This window comes from Eschrichtius robustus, chromosome 7 (assembly GCF_028021215.1).
Source record: "Eschrichtius robustus isolate mEscRob2 chromosome 7, mEscRob2.pri, whole genome shotgun sequence".
NCBI lineage: Eukaryota > Metazoa > Chordata > Mammalia > Artiodactyla > Eschrichtiidae > Eschrichtius > Eschrichtius robustus.
The window spans coordinates 75,124,887-75,150,394 of NC_090830.1; the positions used below are offsets into that span (position 1 = coordinate 75,124,887).

The 25,508-nt window shown below is 54.4% G+C and overlaps 1 protein-coding gene across 1 annotated transcript in view; it reads left to right on the top strand.

The window, feature by feature from the left end:
* The window catches only part of COL13A1 (collagen type XIII alpha 1 chain), a 146,250-nt gene that overhangs the window by 60,952 nt on the left and 59,790 nt on the right, over window positions 1-25,508 (top strand). The window contains 9 exon segments of the mRNA XM_068548868.1: window positions 4,611-4,637; window positions 7,290-7,325; window positions 10,305-10,331; window positions 12,868-12,918; window positions 20,559-20,594; window positions 21,406-21,432; window positions 22,076-22,102; window positions 25,114-25,140; window positions 25,230-25,256. Coding sequence (XP_068404969.1) covers window positions 4,611-4,637; window positions 7,290-7,325; window positions 10,305-10,331; window positions 12,868-12,918; window positions 20,559-20,594; window positions 21,406-21,432; window positions 22,076-22,102; window positions 25,114-25,140; window positions 25,230-25,256 — 285 coding nt within the window.

Here is a 25,508-nt window from a genome sequence, read left to right on the forward strand (position 1 = left end):
CTCCACATCAGATCTTTCTCAAGGATACTGAAAGCGGCCCTATCATCATCCCTTCCTCGGAGAAGTCATTTCCATAGCTGTTCTCTTGATCTGAACCAACAGGAACAGCCGCCTAAGTTGTAATAAGACCATGATGTTCCATTCCATCTGTGTCCTGAAAGGCACATTGAACCCGGGCTGACGATCCCGCCCAGCTCGCTCACTGATCAGTTACAGAGAGAGAGGAAAATCCTGTCATTCCCTGAAAAGAGGAGGGATGATTTATCATGCATGTTTTGGATGTCAGATCTCAATTCCTGTCATCAATCTTCCAAAATAAACTCTGCCATAGGAAACTTCGACAGACCACCTGCTGGAAATGGGCTGCTTTTCCCCTTCTTTGTGACGAAGCCAAAAAGAGTCCTCACCTCCCCCCATTCCAGGGACCTCCCCCATATACCTCGTTCCCACAGCCAGGCTGCGGGGCTAACCCAAGTCAGCTCTGGGTCCCTGCCTGACTTGAGGGCTGCCCTCACCAGGAATGCAGCATCCTGAGAGCTTCTGCTGGCCTCACCCCACAACCTTCCCCAGCCAGGGAGGGTGCTGTCACTGCTGGCGGCTCTGCAGTGCAGAGCAGATTGGGGGTGGGGGGGTGGGTGGGATATGAGCCTCTCCTCACAATCCCTGCCTGCCCAGCCACCATTCCCATGGACTGAGGGAGACGAGCCCAGGTAGCTTCCCTGAATTCTCAGCCTGACGCAGAAGAGGCCTGAGTCTTCACCCAACTCTGGCTGAAACCGCAAGGCAGGATGAGGAAGAAATGGGAAACGGCCGGGGTGGAAATCACCCCCTAGCCCATTCTCTCTGCTTCCCGCAAAGGAAGAATGCTGCCAGCCAGAGGCAGGGAGAGGGAGATGGCAGCTGGTCACAATGCCTGTCTGCCACCCTCTGGGTGTTTTTCAGGGGCACCTCTGGGGTGACACTGGTTACTGTGGTCAGTGCCTAGATAACACAACCATGGAGGATAGATTTAAGTAGCAGCAGGAATCATCTGAGCAGTGGGGCCCACCTCTACCCCACAGCTCCTGTCCATGGCAGACATTGCTAATCAATTAAGAGGCTTCTTTTTTTTTTTTTTTTTTTTAAACAATTGGTTTTTTGGTTTATTTTATTTTATTTTATTTATTTATTTATGGCTGTGTTGGGTCTTCGTTTCTGTGCGAGGGCTTTCTCTAGTCACGGCAAGTGGGGGCCACTCTTCATCGCGGTGCGCGGGCCTCTCACTATTGCGGCCTCTCTTGTTGCGGAGCACAGGCTTCAGACGCGCAGGCTCAGTAATTGTGGCTCACGGGCCTAGTTGTTCCGCGGCATGTGGGATCTTCCCAGACCAGGACTCGAACCCGTGTCCCCTGCATTGGCAGGCAGATTCTCAACCACTGCGCCACCAGGGAAGCCCAAGAGGCTTCTTAACAGAATGCTTTACTCAGTCACTACCAATCCACTGGAGTCCGCACTCAAGCTGACAGTTGCTGGCCATCCCTGCACTAGATTTAAGAGAGAATTTCTTAATTACAGGAATTGTGAGACTGAAGCAGATGACCAAGGGAAGTATTCATGTCTCTTTCTCCGAAGGAATATAAGGAAATGTATGATGTCCAGCTGCCAGCCCTGGTTGAAAATGATCCTTGCTGAAATACTAGCTAACACTTACTATGTGTTAGGAGCTCTTGTGCTTTTATGGAAGCAGTGTAATTAAGTGATTACAAGCATGGACTCTGGAGGCAAGCCACCTGGGTCCGAATCCTGGCTCTGCCACTTCTAGCTGTGTGACCTTGGACAAATTACTTTACCTCTCTGTGCCTCAGTTTCCTCATCTATAAAATGGGAATAGTAATAGTACCTGCCTCATCCAGGTGTTGTAAGGAATATATATAATTGTATGTATGTATATGTATATATGTGTATATGTATATATATTATGCATACATATATATGTGTGTATGTACGTATATTTTTTTCCATTTAGAATGTATTAACTCATTTAAATTCTAAAAACAGAAGACTTCCCTAGATGATCCCCAAAGATTCTGACAAGTCTTTAATTTTCAGGAAGAAATTATTATTCTTTGTATTTTTATAAATTAATTTACTATTTCATTTTATTTCTACCCCACCTTATTCCAAGAAACATTTCGGGGTGATTTACAAACTAGATAAGGAAACAGTGGAGGGGAATGTGGAGAGCAGAGGCAAGAAAACAAGGAGAATCCAGAGCTGATGACACCACAACATCCTGTGCAGATGAGCCACAGATGCAGCTTTGAGCTTCTTGGTGGTCAGAGCAAAGAGGGAAGCAGAGCTGTTACAAGAGTCAGGGGGCAGTAAGGTGGGAGCACCGCTGGCTGTTGGGTGAAGCATAGCTTTCCCTGGTGCTGAGACCCTAGAGAAGTTCCTCCCGTGTACAGGTGATGTCGGTGTTCAGTACACAGGAGCAGTGGGGAAACTGCCCCTCTGTCCCTATCGGGGTTAGACCCCGTGTGTGAGGTTGGGAATTTCCCACAGGCCCGTCTGCCTCCTGGGATGGGAGGGAGGTGGCGGCCCCTTGTTGGCCCACTCCCTGATAGCATTTAGAAATGACAGGAAGGGGGATTGGCTCAGTGCTACAGCTCTGGTTTGAGGAGGACATTGGGTGCCCCAGCTGTCTTTGCAGAGCTGGGAAAGAAGGGGCTGAGTCCCCAGGTTCGTGGTACCCGCCCTCAGTTTCATTCATTCACAAACATGAATTAAGGAGCTACTAAGAGCTCAGCACTCCTTAAGGCACTGGGGACACATCCGTGAACAAAACAGAAAGTGCCCTGCCTGCCTTGGGAGCTTACGTTTTAGTGCCTGGGGGCAAAGCAGAGTAAGAGGGTGGGCACGGGCTCTGTGCCCACGGGGCCGCTAACCAGCATCCCCCGAGCTTGGTTCTCTGTGGGGGCATCACTCCACCCCCCGCCCCCACCTCTGGGATGTCCTCAGGAGCAAGGGACCTGGCGGATGGGGTGGTGCTAGGGGCATTACTCCTGGTGCTGCCTGAGTTGCCTCAGCAGCCCTGAGGCAGATGGACTTGTCTCTGGGTGGGCACCCTGAGACCCACTCCTGGCGCCACTGTGGGTGTATGGGAAGAGCAGGACATCTGGAAGGAGAGAAACTCACCTGATGGCAGAGCCTCTGGAGGGAGAGACCGGGGGCCAGCTCCACGCACCTCCCGGCCAGTCCTCTTCTTTTCTAATGATCGCAGCATTCAGCGCTTGCTCCATGCCGGCCCCTGTGCTGAGTGCTCTACAGAAATTATCTCATTCAGTCCCAAGAGGTAGATATGATTGTTCTCCCATTTACAAGATGAGGAAACCGAGGTACAGGGAGGCCAAGCGACCTGTCCAAAGTCACTGACTAGTAAGTGACAGCCAGGCAGGCTGACTCCAGAGCCCTGCACTTAACTAAAGCCTGCTTCTTTCTCCCTTACCAAGACCGCATCTCTCCTGACCCCAGGCCCCGGCCGTGCCGGGGGGTCGCTCAGCTCCAGAAGCTCTCTGCAGGTGGTCCTCCCGCTCTGCATGGCGCCCCATGACACCTCACCAGGCAGCTCCTAGAGCAGTTTCTCCGCCACCCTCTTGTATCAGATCCATCTGGAAGTTGGGGGCCAGAGTGAAAAACACATGACTTTCTCAAAAGTTGCTCTGTTCCTGAGCCCCCTCCTGTGCATATTACTATGCGAATATCTATTATGATCAACATTTTTTGGAATGTTTTCCTCTTTTCAGTGGGATTTCAGATCCATCATATGGAGTCTTTAGTCTATACCCAGAACTGTGCCAGGCAGCAGTCCTAGGGTTATAAAAAAGAGTTTGAGAAAGACATGGCTGTGGTCAGTGAAGACAGACTCCTGGAGCCACACAGGGTGGGGTCCAGCCTCCCGCTTCACTGCCAGCACCAGCTCATTGTAGAGAGGGTGGCCTGAAGCTAGTTAGAGGCGTTAAAGGAGGGAAGTCCCACTGTCCCCTTCACCATCCCAATAGAGGGGAAGAGGCCCCCTAGAGAGTCCCGCACCCTTCCCACCTCCTGCTCCCTGTTCATGGTCCATCGGCTCAGATGGGGCAGGCCCAGCAGAAGTGTCCCAGGCAGACCGGCTCCATCAGAGCTGGCATCTGGCTTCCCCTGTGTTGTAGGACAGGGAAGACCAATCTCCAGCCCCTTGGGCCCTTTCCCAGGCCAGGACCAACACACATGAGTGGGGGGCGCTGAGGCACAGAGGCTCAGAGACAGGGGACATGCCGGTGAGTCCTAGAGCCCTGATGATCCTTGAGGGACAGAGATATGAAGGGACATTCTTGTCTTTCTGTTCCCTGCGCCTGCCCTGAGCCTGGCACGGAGGAGACCGCTGCTAACTGCTTTTCTGAATGAATGAATGAGTGAGTGAATGCATGCTAGAACTGAAAGGAAGCTTAGTGATTATGGCCCTCTCTTCATTTTGTTCATAAAATAACAGAGGCTCATAGAGCACAACTGACTCCAAGGTCACCCAGCTGGTTGGGCTGTGTGGAACAATACCCTGACCTTCCTAAACTTCACTCTTTCCCCCTTTATTTCAGGGTACTGCTGGAAGACCTGGCCTCCCGGTAAGTAGCTTTCATTTCTTTTTTCCTTTGCATCTCTCTCACGGGCTCTTTTCTCAATCCAAGGACAGGAGAGGTTGGGTGGCTGCTTTCCTCCAGGTGTGTCTGGGTGGGAGGCCTCTCTCCAGCGTCTCTAACCTATAGCTGAGGGTGAAGCTCCTTGGCACCTTTCCTGGGGCCCAGGCAGGCAAATGACTGCATGCAGGCCCATCCAGGGCCGCACCTGACTTCCGTACTGGTGGCCCTATAATGGGGGGCTGGATGGGGAGGCAGTCCCCTGACTTACTGGGTGTCCTCCTTACTGGTATGCACCAGCTTAGTTGAAGGCCACTGTCCCTGCTTTGTCCTATGTCCTCTGGTAAGAGTAGACTCAAAAACTTTGTTTTCCCCCCAGTTACCATTTCTGAGTGCTAGAGAGGCTGGGTCAAGTAGCCATGGGGACTCTGGGACAAAAGTATCAATAGTACTAATAGCCATGTCTCACTGAGACCTTCATAGGTGCCAGGCACTCTCCTAATCCCTCTTTATACATTTGATTTGTTCACCAACTCAATGAAATGGGTATTATTATGCCCATTTTATAGATGAGGAAACAGAGAGAGGTGAAACAGCTTGTCCGATTGTCCAAGCTTCAGTTGTAGACCTGTTTGAGGTCCCGTGTCACCACACACCATCCCATACTGCTGTCTCCTGTGGTCCGTACTCGACATTTGAGGACCATCTTTAAAGTCTTCAAAGGCATTGCCCTGTGGGGTGTAGCCTGGGGCATAGATGCATTGAGTACCGGATACCGTGGGCCCTTGGATGGGTAGTGGCTCAGGCGAGATGCTGTAGCCAGCCAGAGGGCCGAGGTGGGCGTGGAGGGGGAGCCAGGGCTGGCACCAGGCTGCCCTCTCTCCCTGCACTGAAGGCCACACCCACTGGATTCCGGAGCCTTCTGTGCATCCCTCTTTATCCCAGTTACTCCCCTTTTAGACATGAATTATACTGTAACCTCTTGACTAAACCAGCAGCTTCTAGAATTCATGTCCAGCAGTGACTTTTTTAATGAAATGCATGTGGGCGAATGTTTGGCGCTTGAAAATGAAAACTCTCCCAGCAAGTACGAGCCCTGGCGCAAAGGAGGACGGAGGACTCTGTCCCATGAAATCCAAGGAGGGGGAAAAATCAGATGACTGGGAGAATGTGGGCAGACTTTGTTTTTTTCTGACAATGTCCACCTTTAAAAAGCATTTGGGGGCAATTCTCAGAGCAGGGGCTGCCGCACAGAGTTTCCAGCCTCTGGCCATTCCATGCCAGTCCCTAACCCGAGCATTTTATGGCCAGGACTGCAAAGAACATTAGTTTTAAAAAAGAAATGAAAAGAAACCAAAACACACATCCTGCAGTATCATTCAGAAGCCCAAGAGTGAGTGGGTTGTTGGGATGTCAGAGCCGACGACCAGCAGGCCTGTCGTCCTCAGCAGGAAGGGTCGCAGTCCTGCTCGTGCTTCCGAGCAAAGGGACCTGGGAGTGACCCACAAAAAGATTTGCTGATGCTGGTCTCTTGTGAAATACGAAAGTGTGAAGTACACACGTGCTTATAACAATCACTTTCCTGTGGCCGTACGGGGCTCACTACCTGTAGATGCAGTTTACACAGCACCCACCAGGTGCCAGGCACCTGGAGTTTGTGTTCCAGAACCATTGTCTCTTGGCATCCTCCCAGCAGTCCCGGGAGAGAGATCCAGATGTTCAGGGAGGTTCAAGAAACAGATCCACGTGTATAACCATCGCTGCAACCCTGCCACTCTTTCCCAAAGTCTGAACGCTTGACTAAAGACACCTTCAGTCTTGACAGTGTACATGTAACAGGAGCCTAATTCAGAGCTGGTTGCTATTCCCTGGTGCGTCCACATACATCTTGGGATGCAAACCATCCCTCGGGGCGTTTTGCCTAAGTGAGGTCAGCAGACACAGAATCACCCCAGAAATGCCCACCCTTCAGGGGAACCCACAAATCCAGCTCGCTCCTGCCGGGACAAACACCGTCTGATTTTCAGCCCCTGTTGTTTTCCATCCTTCCAGGCCCCTGGCAAACCCCAAGCTCCACCCCAGATTTTATGAGTCTGCACATATATGATTGCAAAAAAATATTCTCTACCAAAAGAGGGAGGAACAAAACTTAATAAGCAGATTTCCAGAGTGAGAAGATGTAACCCCTGGCTGCAAAACAAAGCAGTTCCCTCTCAGCAGCTGCAACTCCTGTTGCGGCTGAATTCACAGGGCGCACTATTGGCGCGGGACAGGGGGTGGGGGCTGGGTGTGGCGGTGAGGAGGGGCAGGACTCTGCTGGTGGCCTTCGCAGACAGAGGGCCTGGGGAGGAGCTGGGGGACGTGGGCGCTGCTCCCCAGCTCCGGCAGAGATAGACCAAGGGAAGTGATTCACCCATCTCACGGGAGCTGCCACTCACCCTGCTCCGTGCTTTCAAGTTCCGCGTGACGAGGATGCGACCAGACAGTCTGGGGGACTGAAAGGGGCGAGTTCACCCACATGACGCCTGGGAATCATCCCGAGTGCCCACGCAAACCAGGTCTTGGGTGTGTAGCTAGCCAGGGGGTCCTTCACGTGCTGGCCTGGCTCCAGTCACATCTATACGTTTCTGCCTCCATCAGGGGGACAAAGGTGCCATTGGGATGCCTGGACGTGTGGTGAGTTGGAGCATCTGTGCCTGCTTGGGTGGCCATTGCTTGCTTCCCCGTGCTGGCCTGTCCTGCAGACCATGGCAAGGCGTTGCCTACCCCACCCCAAGGAGGGGTCGGCCCTCTCCCTTCCCCCACCCAAGTCTGTTTCAAGGAGGAGGGAAAAGTTTTATTCCAATCCTTCCGATCTTGCAATATGGCTTTACTCTCCAGAGAACTGCCATGGCAAAGGAAAAATTCAAAAATGGCATGAATAAAGCTCATCGTCAGTCACTACTGAGGACTCCCACCCACTCCACTCCCTAAACTCCCGAGGCTGGCAGCTCACCCCCAGATTTATAGCTGCTCCTGCAACCATCCCCCGGCAAGAGCAGCGAAAGATGGCAAGAAATGCAAACTGAAAATGCTCTACAGAAACTGCAGTGGAGCCAGCTTCCGGAGTCATCTTCCCTAGACAGAGGCTAGTGATGCAGAAAGGGCTTGCTTCCAGGCAGGGCCTCCAAATCCTCAGCAGGAGGCTGGGGGTTAAAACATTCATCGTTTCCTGCTGAAAACAATAAGATGATGAAAGGGAATATTTGATAGGGAGCTTGTATCTCAGAAATGGGAAGGTTAGTGCTAGGCTTTAAGTTCCCAGCACCAGGGACCTGCTGGCTGGAATGGGCAGCACCTGGTGGCAGCCTAAGGCAATGATTGCCACACGCTGGCCTCGCCAGCCCCCAGCCTAGTCTAGGATGTGGCCCGAGCTGCTCTCCCTGTCTGACCTCTAACTCCCCACCAGCCGCCAGCCTCAACCTCCACCCTGGCTCCCGGTGCCCCAACTTACCCCGTGCCATCCTTCCGTGTCACTCACATGCTTTGCCTGGTAACCTCACCTCCTGGGCCGGGTTGGCCTTAGGCCTGGGTATGGCATCCTGTGTGAGTCTGCTGACCTGGTGTGAACTCAGTGCTCAGAGAAAAGGCACCAAATCATAGCTAACACTTGAAAGTGCTGCCTGTGTGCTTGGCATTGTGCTAAGGGCCTTCCACACATCAGCTGGTTCGGTCCTCACGAGAACTGCATGAGGTGGGCCCAGTTTCTACCCCATTGTTCAGATGAGAAAACTGAGGCTCAGATGTTAAGTGTCTGTCCCAAGGTCACAGGTCTAGGAAGTGGCTGATCAGGGACTTTAATCCAGGCAGTCTGACTCCAGACCTGTGCTCTTGACCCTGATAATGGAACTCACCTTGCCCAGGCCCCCCCACTGGCATCACAGCTCTAAGGAGGGTCTGATCCTTAGGAAGAAGCCACAGTCCTAGACCTAGGACCTGGGACATTTCAGAGGTTCAGCACAAGTGTTCCATGTCACAGAGCTCTGAGCTCCCCAGGGCTTCCCAAGAACTGTCTGTCAAGACATGAAGGCTGGGAGCCCTGGGCCACCCCCGCGTGCAACTGTCCAACCACGTCCCAGATCACAGCACCATGCAATTCCTGCCTGACCCTGTCTCTAGGCTTCAGTTCTCTAACTCCAAACCCTGAGTCCCCCAGGCTGTCACTGGGTCCTCCCCTGCGTAGATTAGGGAGACCGCATTCAGCCACCTTTCTCAGGGGCTAGCTGTGGGTGGGCCTGGGCCAGGCACGTTCTTCACCGTAGCCCTCCAAGATCCCGTTTATCAGTGAGCATGTTGAGACTCAGTTTGCCCAGGATTGGGGTAGAATTGGGTCTTGTACCCAAGACACCAAAGTCCTTGCTCCTGACAGGTAAGCTTCAGGAGTCTCTACCCGGCCTGCAGCTGCCAGCCTGCAGGGAAGCCTGCAAAGTGCAAAGCAATCCCTCCAGGCCTGACCCCTCCTGCCCTCCTTCTTGGGCCCTGTGGATGTGTCCCCCCGCCCGGGGAAGTTCCACCTGAGCCTCCGGTGGAGCAGGAAGGAGAGCCACAGGGGGTCTCCCCATTTCCTTCTACATAAAGCTATTTTCAAACCACTTTGGTGCTTTCATGCTGCTTGTGCTATTTTAAATGTGACAATGGACCCATTTGGCTGCCCAGTAGGGGTCCTGGCATGGACCCCCTGAAAAGAACTGGGGTGGCCAGTGGGTGTGAAATGCCTGAGTTGTTGCCGTGATCCACCAGAGGTGGCTCCACGGGCTGCCACGAATGAGGGTGGGTTGGGGCCGTCTATCCACTGGTCACTGTGCGCACAGGGGTCCTTGGCCGTGACCCACTTTCCTCTGCATCCCGGCCACATCCTCCATCCCCCAGATGTGTGTGTCCTTCTATCTGTCTTCCCGTGTCCCTCCTCGCATCTTGCCTGGCCACCCCTAACGACTCCTGTCGCATCTATTGGCAGTTTTGTGCTTGGTATTCGGTTGGACCTTCAGAACAACTAGACTCCACCTCACCACACAGTCCTTGGGAAAGTCTCTCCCGTGGCCACCCCCTCCTCAAATGACCCCGGCAGCTGGGGCCATGGCTCCTGAGGCGATTTTCTGACCTGGGTGTGTTCTCCTTTCTCTCTGTCTCTGTCTGTCTGTCACACCCACACACACACACACACACACACACACGTCTCTCTGTCTGACACACACACACACACACACACACACACACACACACACACGTCTCTCTGTCTGACACACACACACACACACACACACACACACACACACACACACACACACACACACACACACACACACACACACACACACACCCCTCTGGCAAGGGGGCCTTGTAAGGCCCCTGCCACTGTTTCCTTCTTAGTTATCTGGCTGGGGCTGGCGCTCAGGCTGCGACACCAGCCGTCCACGTGCTGTGCTCGTTGGACTCGGGACCTGTCATGTGTCAGCATCTGTGTTTTGTTTTGTCTCTTATTTCACGGTGACTTCCTGTGTTGGGTCGTTGTGCCATTAACACGAATTCTTGTGTATGTGCCTCTCTCTCATCCTTTCTTTTTTCTCTCCCTCCCTGTCTCTTCCCTGCACCCCATGTTGCATGTGGCCGCCACAGGGAGGAAAGGGCCAACCAGGCGAGAAGGTGAGTCCACACTTTCCCCTCCGCACTGGCACCCCAGCCTCTGCCTCCACCTCCTGGACTCTTGGGGGGGCTTCCAGAGGCCCCCATCCCCTCCTCCTGGCACACAGGCCCCAGCGGAGCATGCCAGCCCGGCCTACTCTGCCCTCGCAGCCTCTCACAGCCCAGTTTCCTAACAGCTTCCACACCATCGGGCAGGAGTCTTGGGATTCCTGGACTAAGGTCCCAGCTTCCCTGGCTGAGGGGGTCTCCCCTGCCCACAGAGGCTGCACGTGGCCTCTTCCGCACTGACTTCAGCCTTAGGCAGTCACCCTTCCCAGAGGCAAGGAGAGCAGCAACTGCTGTTTTGTGTAGCTGGTTCTAGCCCCTCCCTAGCCCTCCACTGGTCCCTCAGACTTAGACACTCTGAGTGTCTAAGAGAGTCCCCAGGGAAACGCCCAGACAGACTCCCGAGGTTATGGAGTGGAGTCTCCCAGGAAGCTAGAAACCCAGGAGACAGTCCTGGAGCATCAGCCCGGGTGGGTTCTGAGGCTTTATAACCAGCTCGCTCTACAGATGAGGCCCAGAGAGCCGGTGGGGCTCGCCCAAGATCCCGCAGCCATGGTGATGATTGGGGGCCAGAAGCAGACCTCCTGATACCCAGCTCTGTATTTCCTTGCCTGGACGTTGCAGCGTGTATTTCTGCAATAGTCTCTGTCTCCAAAATAACAATGACAACAGTAACAATAGCAACTACCATGTATTAAGCATAAACTGTGTCAGGCGCAGTTTGAAGTGTTTTGCTCTGTTCTCCCAAGTGACACTGATATAGCCCTTCCAGGGAGGCTTTAGTAGTCTCATTTACATGAGAGGGAACTGAAGCACAGAGAGGCAAGGTCACATACCCAAAGTCACACAGCAGAAAGTGAGAGAGCTGGCGAGGAGCCCCATGGTGTCTGACTCCAAGGCTGGGGTCCCTAACCACTGTGCTATGCTGTCCTCCAAATGAAATGAAGACTGTGGGTCTCACCCTCACAGGGGGGCTAAACCACCCAGGAGAAAGATGGGGGACACAATCACTGTATAAGGACAATAGCAGACACTTGCTAGCCCCTTCGCAGACCAGGTGTTCTTTTACGCACTTTACACCATTATCTCATGAGACTGTCACATCCGCCCTATGAGACAGGTGCTATTATCCCTGCGGTACAGATAAGGAAACTGAGGCAGAGAGAAGTTAAGTAGCCCAAGGTCAGCTGTCAGGGAGCAGAGCCGGGCTTCAAACCCAAGTGTTCTGGCTCCTAACCATCACTCTACACCACCTTGTATAAAAATCCTTGTGTAATTACAATGGCATAAACAGTTACTAATTTGAAATCACTCCTCATCTGCGTGTGAGGCATGACATTTTACAAATGCATTTCCGTCCTTTGCCCTGTAAGTGCAGCAGAGCCCCTCTTAGCATCCCTTCACAGAGGAGGTCTGTGGGCTCAGAGAGGTTCCATGATGGCAGAGCAAGACCTGGAAGTGAGGCCTGGGTGTCTCCTCTGCCAGGAGGGGTGGACTCCTGGTGGGAAGCAGCATCCTGCCCTCCTCCAGCCGGGCACAGTCTGGATCCTTCTGCCAGAGCATCACCTCACCCCCACCTGTGTTCCATACACCCTTCATCCTCCTCCTGTCACCCTTCCCCAGCCCCCAGCAGAAACACACACAGACACACACACACACACACACACACACACACACACACACACACACAGGTGTATCTAGGCAGCTGGACCACATGGTACTTTGAGCCCCCAGCCCGGCATCCACCATCCTCTCTACGTTGAAAACTCTGCCCCAGACTTAACCTCTCTGTGTCACTCTCACCCCAGGACTAGGAGCCAAGGCAGCTCCAACCTTCAGGCTCAGGGCTGCTGGGCCCACACAGCAAGTGTGTGTCTTCTCCCCACCCTCTCTTTACAGCAGGTCCAGCCCGGGGCGGGCTGCTGTTCAGCAGTTACAGGGTGTGAAGCCGTGTGGCTATTTGGGGCTGGGGAAGAAGACCTCAGGGGGTGTGAAACTTGGCTGGGGCTGGGGCAGGTTGGGGACATCCTGAGCGGGGCCCTGTGGGCATGCCTCTGGGGCCTGAGCAGCCATGGCTGAGCTGAGGCCTCTCTCCCTCCCTCCCCCTCCCCCCTCCCTGTGCCCCCTCTTGCCCATCACTGCACTGAATCCTCTTCTCCCGCTTCCCGGCCTGGGGTCCCACCGCCCTCTTTCCCTGGTCCCCACATCACGTGCTCTTGCTCACGTCTCTTCTCTCTTCGTTCCTCCTGCTTCCCCACTGCCCTTCTGAATCCTTCTCGAACGTTCCGTCCATCCCCTTTTCATCTCCTCTCCTCTGGGTCCTTCATCTTCCTCCATATCCTCTGCCCCGCTTTGTCCTCTGGCGTCTGGCTCTTGGGGCCCACCCTCACCCACTCCGCCTTCCCCACCTGCCAGCTGCTCCCTTCTACTCTTCCCCTCCCACCCCTGTCCCCCTCCCTCTCCCCCTCCTCCCTCTTTCTCTCCCCCATAGGGCGCCCCAGGAGATGCCGGGATGTCCATCATCGGTCCCCGCGGCCCCCCTGTAAGTGGCGTTTGCCCTTCTTCGGGGTGGAGGGATGGGTGAGTTAGTGAGGAGGCCTGTGGGGGGGCAGCGCGGGTCCTGGCCACGCCTCTGGGTGTGACAGCCACCACGGGGGACGCGGTCCGCTGGGCCAGGCCTCAGTGCTGCTGTTGATGTTAAAGAAAGCGGCCTGACGAAACCTACCTCAGTTACAGCCTCTCGGGAGGGTTCACAAGGCCCTAGCCTCTAGCCGTGAAACGACAGCAGCTGTGAGGCGGCCTGCTGTTCACAGGCAGAGGGAGAAAGTGCTGGCTCCTCTCCCGGGAGGGCGGTGGTGGCCGTGCTCCAGCTCTCCCGGGGACACGTTCCAGAAGCCCAGGAAGCAGTTACCCCAGAGCCCAGGTCTCCTGAGCCAAGCACCCACCCCTGCTCTTGCCAGAGCCCAACCCGCCTCTCGCCCTCAAAAGGCCCTGTTTCTGTGCTCAGTGCTGGGCCCCAATCCCCTCCACCCAGTGGCTGGGGGCTTGGGAAAAGCAGAGAGCCTTCCCCTCAGATATGCTTCCTTAGGGACCAAAAGGGGGGCATGGGCGATGCTGCGGGAAGATAGTGTGACTATGGGAAGGAGGAATGGCTGTTTTTCTCAAAGAGCGTCCGACCCAAGGGACTTCGATAAAATCGCCAAATGTCGGGGTGGAAAGGACCTCAAGGATGGTCTAACACAGCCTTCTCAGAAGGGGAAACTGAGGCCTGGGGAGAGGAAGGGGCTTGGCCAGGGTCCCACGCATAGAGGCCGAAGCAGCGTTAGAACCCAGGACCCCGGGCACCCAGGGCTCCCCCCACAGCAACAGGCTGCAGTCTCCATGCTCTGCTGTGCTCTCTTCCTGACCTGCCGTGCATGGTTGAGGGGGGTGGGGACACAGAGGCCTAGCCTCATGCTCCCAGAGCCTAGCCCAATGGGTGATGCAGCCCCCCTACCCATTCCCCTGCCTTCAATGGGAAGCAGGAGGCTCTTACCCACTGACTAGGGAGAGGAGAGGGGTCAGAGAGCAAATTGCTAAGCTACGTCCAAGGCCCTGACCGCTATGCAGCCAGGAAGGGGCTATGGTGAGAGCTGGAAGCAGAGAGGGAGAGCCGAGAAGGTCAGAGAGGGAGGGTAGCCGAAGGATGGAGCTAGGGAGCAGGGCTGGCAGGCAGGTTGGGGGCCTGGGCTGGAGGCAGGGCTTGAAGGGTCCTGGGCTGCGTGGACAGGCCTTCCCTGCAAGGTTTCTACCAGCTCAGTCCACGCGACAGTGCTGAGGGCTGACACTTTGCACTTACTCTGTGGCGGGCAGTATCCTAAGACCTTTACACATAGTAGCTCACTTAATCCTCACAAGAACTCCACAGGTAGGTACTATTAGCACCTCCATTTTATAGATGAGAAAAGCAGGGCACAGAGAGGCTGAGTGACTTGCCGAAGGTCATACATGAGAGTGTGGCCATGGTGCTGGGATTTGACACTCAGCCCGGGCCGTGTGCTCAGAGTCTACACTCTGACCCCTGCTGCTACCCAGCCATGGGGTTCCCATCACCTGTGCTTCTGGCTCACGTGGCCACCGTCCCGATGGGCTGTAAGCCCCCTCGTGTACTGGGGGAGCCACAGTGTGGATGCCCTGAGCCCAGGTGGGGTACCCAGCCAGGGGGCGACTAGGAGATGGGAAGGTCACAGAGAAAGACAGTCAGTCCCCCAGGTTCCAACGGCAAGGACTGAGTCTGGGGTGGACCTGTTAGGAGGACAGGGCAGTAACACAGAATACAGGCCCTACCCTTTGGCCACCATCTCTGTCTGCCTCCTGGTCTGACCACAGATGTTCCCTCGTGTGGATCAGGCTGGTCCTCTCACACCCTCTTAGCGGCATCTTTCAGCAGTGTCATGTCAGCTGGATACCTAGAAGTGGTTGAAAAGGCCCCACTTCTGGAGAATATGCTCCGGGGGCAGGGTCTGCCTCAGCTCCCCCTGCTTCCAGCCCAGCGTGTATAAATATACCCACTGCTCTGGACGTGGTTCCAGGGGTGAAAAGTACCTTCTGTCCAGTAATAGCAATAGCTTCCCTCTCCTGGACACCTAGGAGACATGCTAGGTCCTACGCTGAAAGCCTGTGTATGTACCAGCCTCCTTCAGTCCCTCCGGCCCCCAGGAAAGCTGCCAGCCCATTTCACAGAGCGGGAGACAGAGGTCCATAACTGGCCTGTGGTCACACGGCTCCTCAGTGCTGGAGCTTGGTTTGGGCCCAGTCGGCCTCATTCCAAAGCCAGCATTCTTTCCCCAACACCGCCTTCCACGTTGTAAGCTCTACTGTTTAAAAAGGATATTTACCTTGAAAAAACAATCCTCCCTGTGAGTGTTGTGTTGATGTTAGGAGAGGCTTTATGGCACCAGGAGGCTTGATCAAGCCCAGTGACCTCGGATTTTGGCCTGTGTGTGTGACCTTCACCCAGATGGCTGGGGCCACCCCTGCTGAGTCCTCGCTAGACACCAGGGCAACCCCCTTAGCTCCTTCTAGGAAGCCACCCGGAGCTGGTGAGAGCAGGGGACCGCAGAAGAACACGGGACCGATTGCAATTAAGAGGTAGAGGTCAAGTGGGCAAGCCCTCTGCAGCCTGGGATGATGGGGAACATGTGGCTTTCCAGTCAGCCAGGAAGGGCCTAGGACACATGCTGCTAATGAGAACCAGCCTTGCCACTCTCAGGGGCCACCTGCCTCCTGTCTTGCAGCTTCGTAAACGGTCCGTGCAAAGGGGGCACCATCCGGGCACTTTGGAGAAGGATGGTTCACATTCCAGTGAGGCAAGATGCCGGAGCGGTGGGCCCCATTAAACTGAGCGGGAGGCTGGGACCCCGAGATGCTGGCTGGCCCCACAGGCACTGGGGAGGTCAGCTGCCAGGCTAGGAAATGCCCCCCATCTCAAATGGAGCTCATTCTTTCCCGGAGACCCCAGGTTCTCTTCAGGGGCCAGGAGGAGCTGTCTGAACTTCCAGCCCTCATTCACAAGGAGACACCAGGTCAATACACCCGGTTGAGTGTTTCTTCGTTTATTCGTTCCATTAATATTTGTCAGGCACCTACGACATCCTAGGTGCTGGGTAGACGATGAAAACCTGACTGCAGCCCGCTTGCCCCTTTGCAGAGAGAAGCCATCCCATAGTGATTATAGTACAGACAGCGCTCAGCTGGGGACGGTTAGGGAGCTGTGGAGGATATGGAGGAGGCACCTGACTTGGGGTGAGGGCAGGCAGGGAAGGCTTCCGGGAGGAAGAGGTAACTAAACTGTGATCAAGGAGGAACAGAGGTCCCAGGTAACAAGGCTGAGGAGGAGCGCTGAGACTCCAAGGCAGGAGCGGTTCCTGTAAACTACCGGAGAAATGGGGAAAGTTCTTTCCAGAGCAAAGCAAGAGCAAGGATGGTAAGAGGGAGGTTGGCGAGGTGAGCAAGGGCCCGATCATGAAGGACACAATGTTCAGGAGTCAGGATTTTACCCCGAGGGCAGTGCAGACCCCTTGGGTTGTGTTCTGCTGAGGAGGGACACGATCAGATTTGCAGTTTAAAAAGCTCCCCTGATCCTTCCTGCTCCAGCACGGAGCATGCTTAGAAGAGGCTGCAGGTACGGGGCTGGCTGGAAGGGACTTGTAACCATCAAGGCCTGGACTGGAGCATAGTCAGTGGGGCTGGTGGGAGGGCTGGACTGGCGAGATATGTTGGAGGGGGAATTGACGGAATTTAGTGATGATAAAAATGGGGATTGACGGAGAACGAGGAGTTCAAGGTGACCCCACCTTTCGGACTTGAGTAACAGAGTGCCTGGCAGTGTGCTTCCCCAAAGGGAGAAGCAGATTTTGCTGGGGGGGAGATGAGTTCAGTCTGAAGGTGATAGATTTGGGATGTCCTTGCAATGTTTGGCCCTCCGTTTGCTGCCAGAGGTCAGAGTGAGTGGACGCAGCTCACGAGGGTGAGTCATACACACCCCCTCCCAACTCTGCATTCAGTGACATCACTTTTCAAGCTTAAAATGGGCTGTGGTGGGAGTATTTACAGAATCACAGATTTACAGAAATTGGCAAATGCTGTACAAAGCAGGGCTCTCCTCCCCCACTCTCCCCAACATGATTAAGCATTTACCAGCAGAGTCTTGCTTAAAAGATAGCCAGCACTGACTTGGGGTAGCGGAGGTAGAATAAGGCAGGCTCTGGACAGATCCACGACTGTCTTTCAAGGGTTAGATAAGAGGGAAGGGAGAGCTCCTGGTAGCGTCCTTCCTACCAGAAACTTCAGTTTGTCTATGTTGCTTTACCCCACACAAATGCAGGCAGGAGGAAGGTAGGGAGGAGTAGGCGTAGGGGTCCACTTCCAAAAAACAGGGATGCACTTGGCTCCCTCTCTTCCCTGGCCTTGAATTAAAGGAAGAGATTTTAGAGAGCAATGTAAAGCTTATTTCCCTTTTCTTGTATAGAAGGATATAACATTAATCTGTAAATTAATCTACAAATAAATCTATCCATAATTTTAACATGATCCTAATACCCATGAATCTGGAGGGTGAAGTTAGGAGTCCAACAAAATAACATTCAATTTCATTTGGAAAAAAAAAAAGTTATGAGAATTTCAGAAACTTTTTGAAACATAGAGTAAGCGGGGTAGGGGAGGCGGGGTTTAGTTGTTCTACCAGCCATCAAAACGTATTATAGAAACAGAGCAATTAAAACAACAAATAGAACAGAAGTAAAGTCAAAGGCATCTGGGAATTTGGTCCATGGTAAAGGCTTCATTTCACAATAGAAAGGGAAGATAGATTGTTCAGGAAATGATGCTGAGACAACTGACAAACAGTTTAGAAATCAGAGTAAATTTCAAATGAACAAAATACTCAGATGTAAAACATGCAACCATAGAATATGAGGACAAAGCATGAGCAAACATTTATAATTCTGAACTGAGGAAGTCCCTTCAAAACATGACCTAAAAAAAAAAAAAAACATGGCCTAAAGACTTCCCTGGTGGTGCAGTGGTTAAGAATCCGCCTGCCAATGCAGGGGACACGGGTTCGAGCCCTGGTCCGGGAAGATCCCACATGCCACGGAGCAGCTAAGCCCATGCACCACAACTACTGAGCCTGTGCTCTAGAACCCGCGAGCCACAACTACTGAGCCTGTGTGCCACAACTACTGAAGCCCACACGCCTAGAGCCTGTGCTCTGCAACAAGAGAAGCCACCGCAATGAGAAGCCCGCACACCACAACGAAGAGGAGCCCCTGCTTGCCTCAACTGGAGAATGAAGCAGCAATGAAGACCCAACACAGCCAAAAATTAATTAATTAATTAATTAATTAATTAAAAAAAAAAAAAAAAGACCTAAAACCCAGAAGCCATCGGAAAAGATTGATATGTTTGTCTGCATAAATGTAGAACTTCCATACGGCAGAAAATATACCATAAAAAAGATAAATGCCAAATTGGAAAGAATATTTGCAACACATATGACTCTCAGTTACTATTCTTGACAAAGAGCTTTACTTAAATCAGTAGGAAATAGATAAACGTAGTAGGAATTATCGGTAAAGAATACAAACAGGCAGTTCACAAATAAATAGGATGGGTCAATAAACATTGGAAGAGATGTCCACCTTCAGTGTAGATATGAAGACATGGAAACTAAAATCCATTTCCAAGCCTCTCCAAGTGCCTCACCAAGGCCCAACCTCTCCAGGAAGTAGAGTCCCAGTTTCCATTTGGTCAATGACAACATTCTTCCCAAGATCCCTGAAAAAGCTTTGGTTAGCCCTGGATTTGGCTCTGGGTTGGAGAGATGCGTCCTGCTACCAGGGACAGCTCTGTAATTAGCAAACCATGTGATTATCCCTACCATGTAAACATCACCCAGAGTGGGACTTGAAGATGTTTCTTGGAATCCTCTCCTCCTGACCTTTTCTTCAGGCCTCTCAGCATTCAGCGTAGCTGAAAGTTTACACTGGGTGGTTTCCGGGTTTTCTCCTTAGTGCTATTCTTAGCAACACTTATCCTTGAGGGAAGGGAGGCCTGGGGCCCTTCTGGTACATGAGTGGCATCTCCACGCTCTTGCCCTTTGGGATGCTTCCCACAAGCCCATCCCGGGCCCACAGCATGCTCCAGCTGGCTCCCTGCCTGGACCCTGACAGCAGGGACCCCATCCCACCCAGCCTTGTCCCCTGAGCATATCCCCCGAACAGAGGCCTCTAGGCATGCATGTCCACAGCTTCAAGGAAGACCCAAGCAGCCTGGAGGTGTTTCAGGTTTACAGCAGTTGGACCCAGAGGAATCTTCCTCTGGATAAGGTCCAATTCTGAAACTACTGCTTGGCAAGGACAAACCTCTATTGATCCTATGACATTGGATCAAAGACAACCTTGCTTTATTCTGGTGGTCCTAGGTTCAGTTCAGGTTAACAAACATCTGATGATGGCAGCTACCGTTTCAATAGGCTTTACAAATATAGCTGAACGACCCTATGAGTTTATACAGTTACCCCCATTCTATAGATGAGGAAACTGATGCACAGCGAGGTTAAGCCATTTGCTCAGAGTCACATAGCCATTGGTGGCAGTGGAGACACGATTAGAACTCAGTCTGCCAGAGTCAAAACCCCAAGCTTGGGAAGAGACTGAGGCCATCTCAGTCAAGGGGAGACTTCAAGCTGAAAGCTAATCGTGTGAAAGATGTAGTGTGTCCACTGAAAGGCAGGGGAGCCAGGGTGCCCAAGCAGAGAGTAGGTAGGAAGATGAGGCAGGAAAGGAGCTAAAATGGTGCATCAGGATGAGATTGAGGCTGACCTTGAATGATATGTGAGCAGAAGAGAACCCATGCTGGTTCTTGAGAAGGGGAGTGACAGGACCCAGGCTTCTTAGCTCTCCATCACTCTGGACCTCCTGGTCAGCCCGTCCCAGCCCTGGGTCTGCACAGCCTCAGGCTTCTTCTCACCTCCGCACTTCTCTTTTGTCCTGAATCTGGCCAGTGAACCTGCTTCTAATCTCCAACCTGAATACCGATCTGTGCACTCTGTACCTCCGGAAAAATGGACATGATTGCTCTGCATCCCACAAAGATTGGGGGACCCAGAGATTGCCCAACCAGGAGAGCCCTATTAGCCAGGGCGAGAGGACAGTGGGCAATCTGACCTGTTCTGGTCTGAAAACACATTCCAAAGGCCAATTTCCAATATCCAAACCATCCTTAGGTAGGTGGCCATGAACGATGACTGTGTAAATGAAGAGGACTTAGACGAGCCCAGACCAGGCGTTCAGCGTGCTGTAGGCTGAGTCCCCACTGTCCTTGCTCTCCATCCCATGCCCATGCCGAGGTTCAGAGCATCCGGGCGGGCAGTGAGGAGCTCTGGGAGGCTACTTCCCAGAAAGACCCAAAGGATGCTGGCCACCTGCTTTTCCCTTCCCCACCCCACTCCCTGGAGGAGATTTCCTAGGATGGTCCATCTCCTTCTTCCTCCATCCTGCCTCCCAGCCTGTGTCTCTCACGGATGATCACAGAGGAGTGGGAGGGAAACCACTGATCCTCTGGGAGCCAAGGTGACCCGGGGACTAAGGTGTGGCTTCCTCTCCTCCTCGCCCGCACTCACTCCTCTCCTGCTCTTTTCAGGGTCAGCCGGGCACTCGAGGTTTTCCTGGATTTCCGGTAAGTGGAGAGGACTGGTCAGCTGTGTCCCTGGCGACTCCTGGGCCTGGCTGTGTTAAACTTCAGGCAGGGCCGGCCCTCAAACTGCTTTTGCCATTCCACATTCCCATGGGTAAGGACCCTCTCCTGCAGCCTTTCGTGGAGAGTAACAGGAGAGTGGCCCAGCGCTCGGCTCTTAGTGCAGGAGGGGACAGGGACGTCAACGCGGAACTAGAGGGGTGGCAGGCAGCACAGGCTGTGAAGCCACAGGCTGGCCAGCCCTGCGGGACCCTGGGCTGTGGGGCAGATGATGCACCCCTCGCAGGCCACCTCTGACCTGTGGCTTTGAGAGCAGATCCGCCTGCTGGGGGCAGTCATGTGGCCATCTGGATGTCCTGGGGGCCCTGCCTGAGGCCCAAGACAGATTATGAGAGGAGGGCAGGGAGCAGCCAGCTCCCCCTTTCCCGCAGGCCTCGGTGCTGGCCAGCCCTGCTTTCCAGAGACACGCCCTCCACTTTCCACTCGAGGTGAAAAGGACTTTGATACCATGGCGACTGCCACCCGTCAGGTTCTCCCTCGTGCCAGCACGGGGCAGGTGGCATTTCGTTCACTCGCAAAGACCCCTCATGGGAGATTCTTTTACTCTCCACTTTAGAATGGGAAACCGAGGTTTAAGCTTACCCATGGTCCCATAACAGCAAGTGGTGAAGCAGAGATGTGAACCCTAACTTGTTACGGTGCAGAGCCTGTGCCCTTAACCACCTGCCAGGCTGCCTCTCTGCCAGGACAGCTGTGATGCTCGGTCTTTACATCTGGCCTCTTTCTCTTTCAGGGTCCCATTGGGCTTGACGGCAAACCGGTGAGTGGACCCTCTTGGGCTGTGGGCTCCCCCCACTCGCTTAGTCCAGGTCACTCACCCGGGGTCTCCTAGTCCTTCTGCGAGACCCCGACTCCTTGGAAGATGCTACAGATAAAACGAACGTTCTTGGGGCGGAAAGTCGTTGCCAGTGGGAAGGGGAGGAGGGGCCATTTGAATGAGTTGCCCTGTCCCCCCATGAGCCTACCCTGGGCACAAGTCCACGGCCTCCAAGCTGCACTCAGTATCTGGAGCAAGAGCCATCCTAGAATTTGCTGATTCCGGGGCCTCCTGGAAGGGGCTGGAAGGTAGTGAGGCAAGGAGGCCGCGGGAGGGGAGAGGGCTGGAGAGCTCAGCCTGCTCGTTCCGAAAGGAGCCTGGGCTCTAGTTCGCGCCCTCGCCCGCAGCCCCGCAGGGCGCCTCCTGTGTGCTCCTCGGAGTCTCCATCTCCGTCGAGCCCCGACACGTGCCCAAGTCCACAGGGAGGCTGCTTCCCGTCCAGAGCTCCTCTCTGCTCATCTCAATCCTTTCACTGGGCCCCAGACACACACGTTCACGGGAGGAGCCCTGTGTGACTGGGGGGTGGGGCTGGGGTACTTCTGGGGTGCAAACGGCTCACCCAGCACTCGTGCTCCTCTCCTTCCAGGGCCGCCCCGGACCAAAAGGGGAGATGGTAAGACCCAGCTTTCCTGCCTTCCCTCGAGGGGTGGGGGGGTCAGCCTGGCCCTCACGGGCCACAGAAGCACTGCCCGGCAGCGGGAGTGGCCGCCCCACGGTCACTCCCCGGCTGGGTGCGACGCGTCCCCCTAGGTCCTCGCTCAGCGCAGGGAGGAGAGGCGGCAGGGGGCTTCTCCACCTGAAGAATGAGGAAAGGGAAGTCCAGAGAGCGTCTGAGCTTGGCCAGTGTCACACGGAATTAGCAGCTAGTGTTCCCAAACCGCCACTCTCATCCAGCACTCACGGGGGGCCGAGGGGTACCCATCCAGCACTTCGTCCTGAGCCTGATTTCCGCATGCTCCCTGCTCTGGGCCGCCCAGGGCTCCAGGCTCTCCTGCCCCAGCCGGGCACAAAGCAGACCTGGAGAAGCAGACCTCTGCCCCCACCTTCCTCCTGGCCCCTTCCCACCTTCTGGAGAGCCTTAACACAGTCCGTGCCACCCCGGAAGGAATAGTGATGGCCATCAGCAGGGCACTGCTCTGTAATCCTCCTAACAGCTTATCATCCCCACTCTATGAAAGGGCAGATCAAGGCTCAGAATGGTGGTGTGTATTGCCTGAGGTTACACAACTCCTAAATAACAGAACAGGGAGTGAGACCCACGTGGTAGGCTCTTACCCTCCACCGTGTCTCCTTCTGCTGCCAGGGCCCTTTGTTTAGAAAGAAAGGGACCCTTCTAGGGGACTCCTCTTTCTGCCATCCCTCTGCCCCACCCCACTTCACCCCCCGTGAGTCTTCCCCATCTGTTCCAGGGTCAGAACTAACTTGAGCAGGGAAGGGTAGGGCCACCCCTTCTCCCATGAGCTCACGTCAGTGTCATAGGTCACCCGTCCACCTCATAGTCATCCGTCAAAATCCGACAGGCCACAGAGCCATTAGGCTTCTGTTTGGCTTGGCACGGGGACCCCAAGCTATTAATTCAACACGCTGTCTAGTGTAATTATCTTGGCCCGCTTATCATCTGTCCGTCTCCCACTCCCCTCCCTTCCTGGATGGTTTACCTGCTGCTGGGCATACAACGTGGGGGGCTGGGGCTCACCCTCACATGCTTATCCTGTGTCCTCACCTGTCAAAAGGGGGTCACCTCTGCCCCACCCACCTCACAGTAGCCCCGAGAATCTGATGTAAAGCGTAGACAGGATCGGGGTCCCCCAAGTGGCGTAGAGGAGAACCAGGACTCTGAATTCACGGCTTGTCCCACAACTCACAGGGCTGTCCTAAGGATGAGAGGAGTTAATCCACACCAAGTGCTTAGAACAGTGCCTGGCACAGAGGAAGCACGACAGGTGCCAAGCTGGCACATCACCCTGACCTGTCCTCAAGGGGCAGCCTCAAGAGCTAATCGGTGCCATGTGTTGTTGGACCTTGAAATACTTAAAAGAAACTTGAAATTCAGATTTTTGTTGTACTCTCCTTGCTCTTCAATATTTCAGTTTATTGAAATGAAACTGTGTGGGATCAACAAAATACCTTGGGGACCACGATTGTCCCATGGGCCACAATTTGGGACGTCTGGACTCAGTCCTCCAAGTCTCTGCAGTCCCAAGCCTTTGGGTTCTTTCTCTGGGCCCCTGGCCCTCCTTCTCTCATCATACTCCTCTCTCTGTCCCAAGAGAGGGTGGCCTGGTCCCCTGTAGTCTAGTTCCCTGCCAGATGCATCATATTCTGCTAAACTTGAGGCTAGACACTTAGTCAACCGCATAGGATGGGGTGCCACATGGATTGTCCCAAAGACCACTTGTCCCTTCCCATGAACCTCCTGGGAATTTCCCAGTTTGGTGGTCGGTCCAGTTGTCAAGTCGGGGACAAAAGAAGGCTATCCTCCCACCCAGATGGATCTGTCCATGGGCATCCTGAGGTCTTCAAACCCCAAAGAGACTGGCCTGGCAGGTGGGTCCTCACAGGCCCTCAGGAAGGCCTGCAGGATGGAAGGGAGCTCAGGGCCCCAGAGGCTGGGACCCTGCCTGTGGCTCCAGCCAAGTTTAGAAGCCCTGCCCCCTGAGGTCCAGTCCAGTTCAGAGCGCGTGGCAGAGTGGACACAGCTGGACCTTCACGGTCCCAGTGCCACCACTCACTGAGCCGCAGGGCCTTGTCTCCGTCACCTCGTCCGGGAGATGGAGTGACGCCAGCGCTTTCCTCTCGGGCCAGCGCGGGTGTGAGCTCAGCACATCCTGAAAGCCTTGCCTCTGAGGGGGTCCTCAAAACGAGGTGCGCCATCCTCCCCCCATCCCCTCCACACTGGCCGGGCGTGAAGCCTCCTCAGCACTGGCCTCGGGTCAGGGTCCTGAGAGACCCAGCTGGACACATGTCCTCCTCAGAGAACTGAGGAGGTCCACCCTGCACCCGGGCTCCTTCCTCAGCTCTGTGAGCTTGACAAGACACCCTGGAAGGAAACCCCGAGGTCCCTTATGTTCCTCCGAGGAGCCCAGAATATGGCTTAAGTCGCCCACTTCCTGCTTCCTCTCTTTGGCCAAAGGTTTCTCCAAAACCCCCAAAGTCTGCAGCGCTGCCCCAGCCCCTGTGTCCCCAGAAGCCCTTCTGGTTCAGTGGGGTTGTTGCTGAGGCCTCGGAGGGTAGGAGTTAGAAGGTGCTTTTGGCTCTGTGAGGACGTGGCGTGAGTGCGCAGTAGCAGAGCCCTGCCTGACGTGGCCATGCAGCCTCCTCCGTGGCTGGCCCACAAGATGCTGGCGGTTGCGGGAATGAATGAAGGATGGCACCTGTTCTTCATCGCGGCCGCGTGCGGGGGGCGGGGCACACCTAGTCACGTCCACGGGTGGATGAAGGAGCTGGGCCACACCAGCTGGAACATCTCGGGCACAGGAAGACCTGGCGTGGGTGGCCAAGCCCAGCCTTCGGGACACCAGGCTTTCCAAAAAGTTTCTTGCACAGTCCCACGCAGGCCTGCATCTCTGATCCTGCCCGCCTTCTGTGTGCCACTCACCTGTGTGTGTGTGTTCCTCCCCACAGGGCTTGGTGGGTCCCCCAGGATAGCCAGTTGGTACCTCGCCCCAGTGTTTCCCAGCAGAGGCTTTGGGCCCTGAGTCCTTAGCCTCAGTTTCTAACTGTCTCATTTCTCTTCTTAGGGACCTCCAGGACAAAAAGGAGAAAAGGTAAGCTGATGGAGGTTTTCTAGAATTTTCATCTCAAGAAGCAGCCTTCCAACAGGTAGAAAGGATTATTTTCAAACTTCAGATTTTATCAACAGAACCAGGGGAATCCCCTGTACCCTGTGGTACATGGTATATGAGAGAGAGAAGGGAAGCTGCCCTGCGTGGGGTTCTTCTTTTGGGGGGAAGGCACGGCCTGGAGCCTGGTCCTTCTCAGCCTCTTTCTCTGCCCATCCTGCCTGCCACCCCCATGGT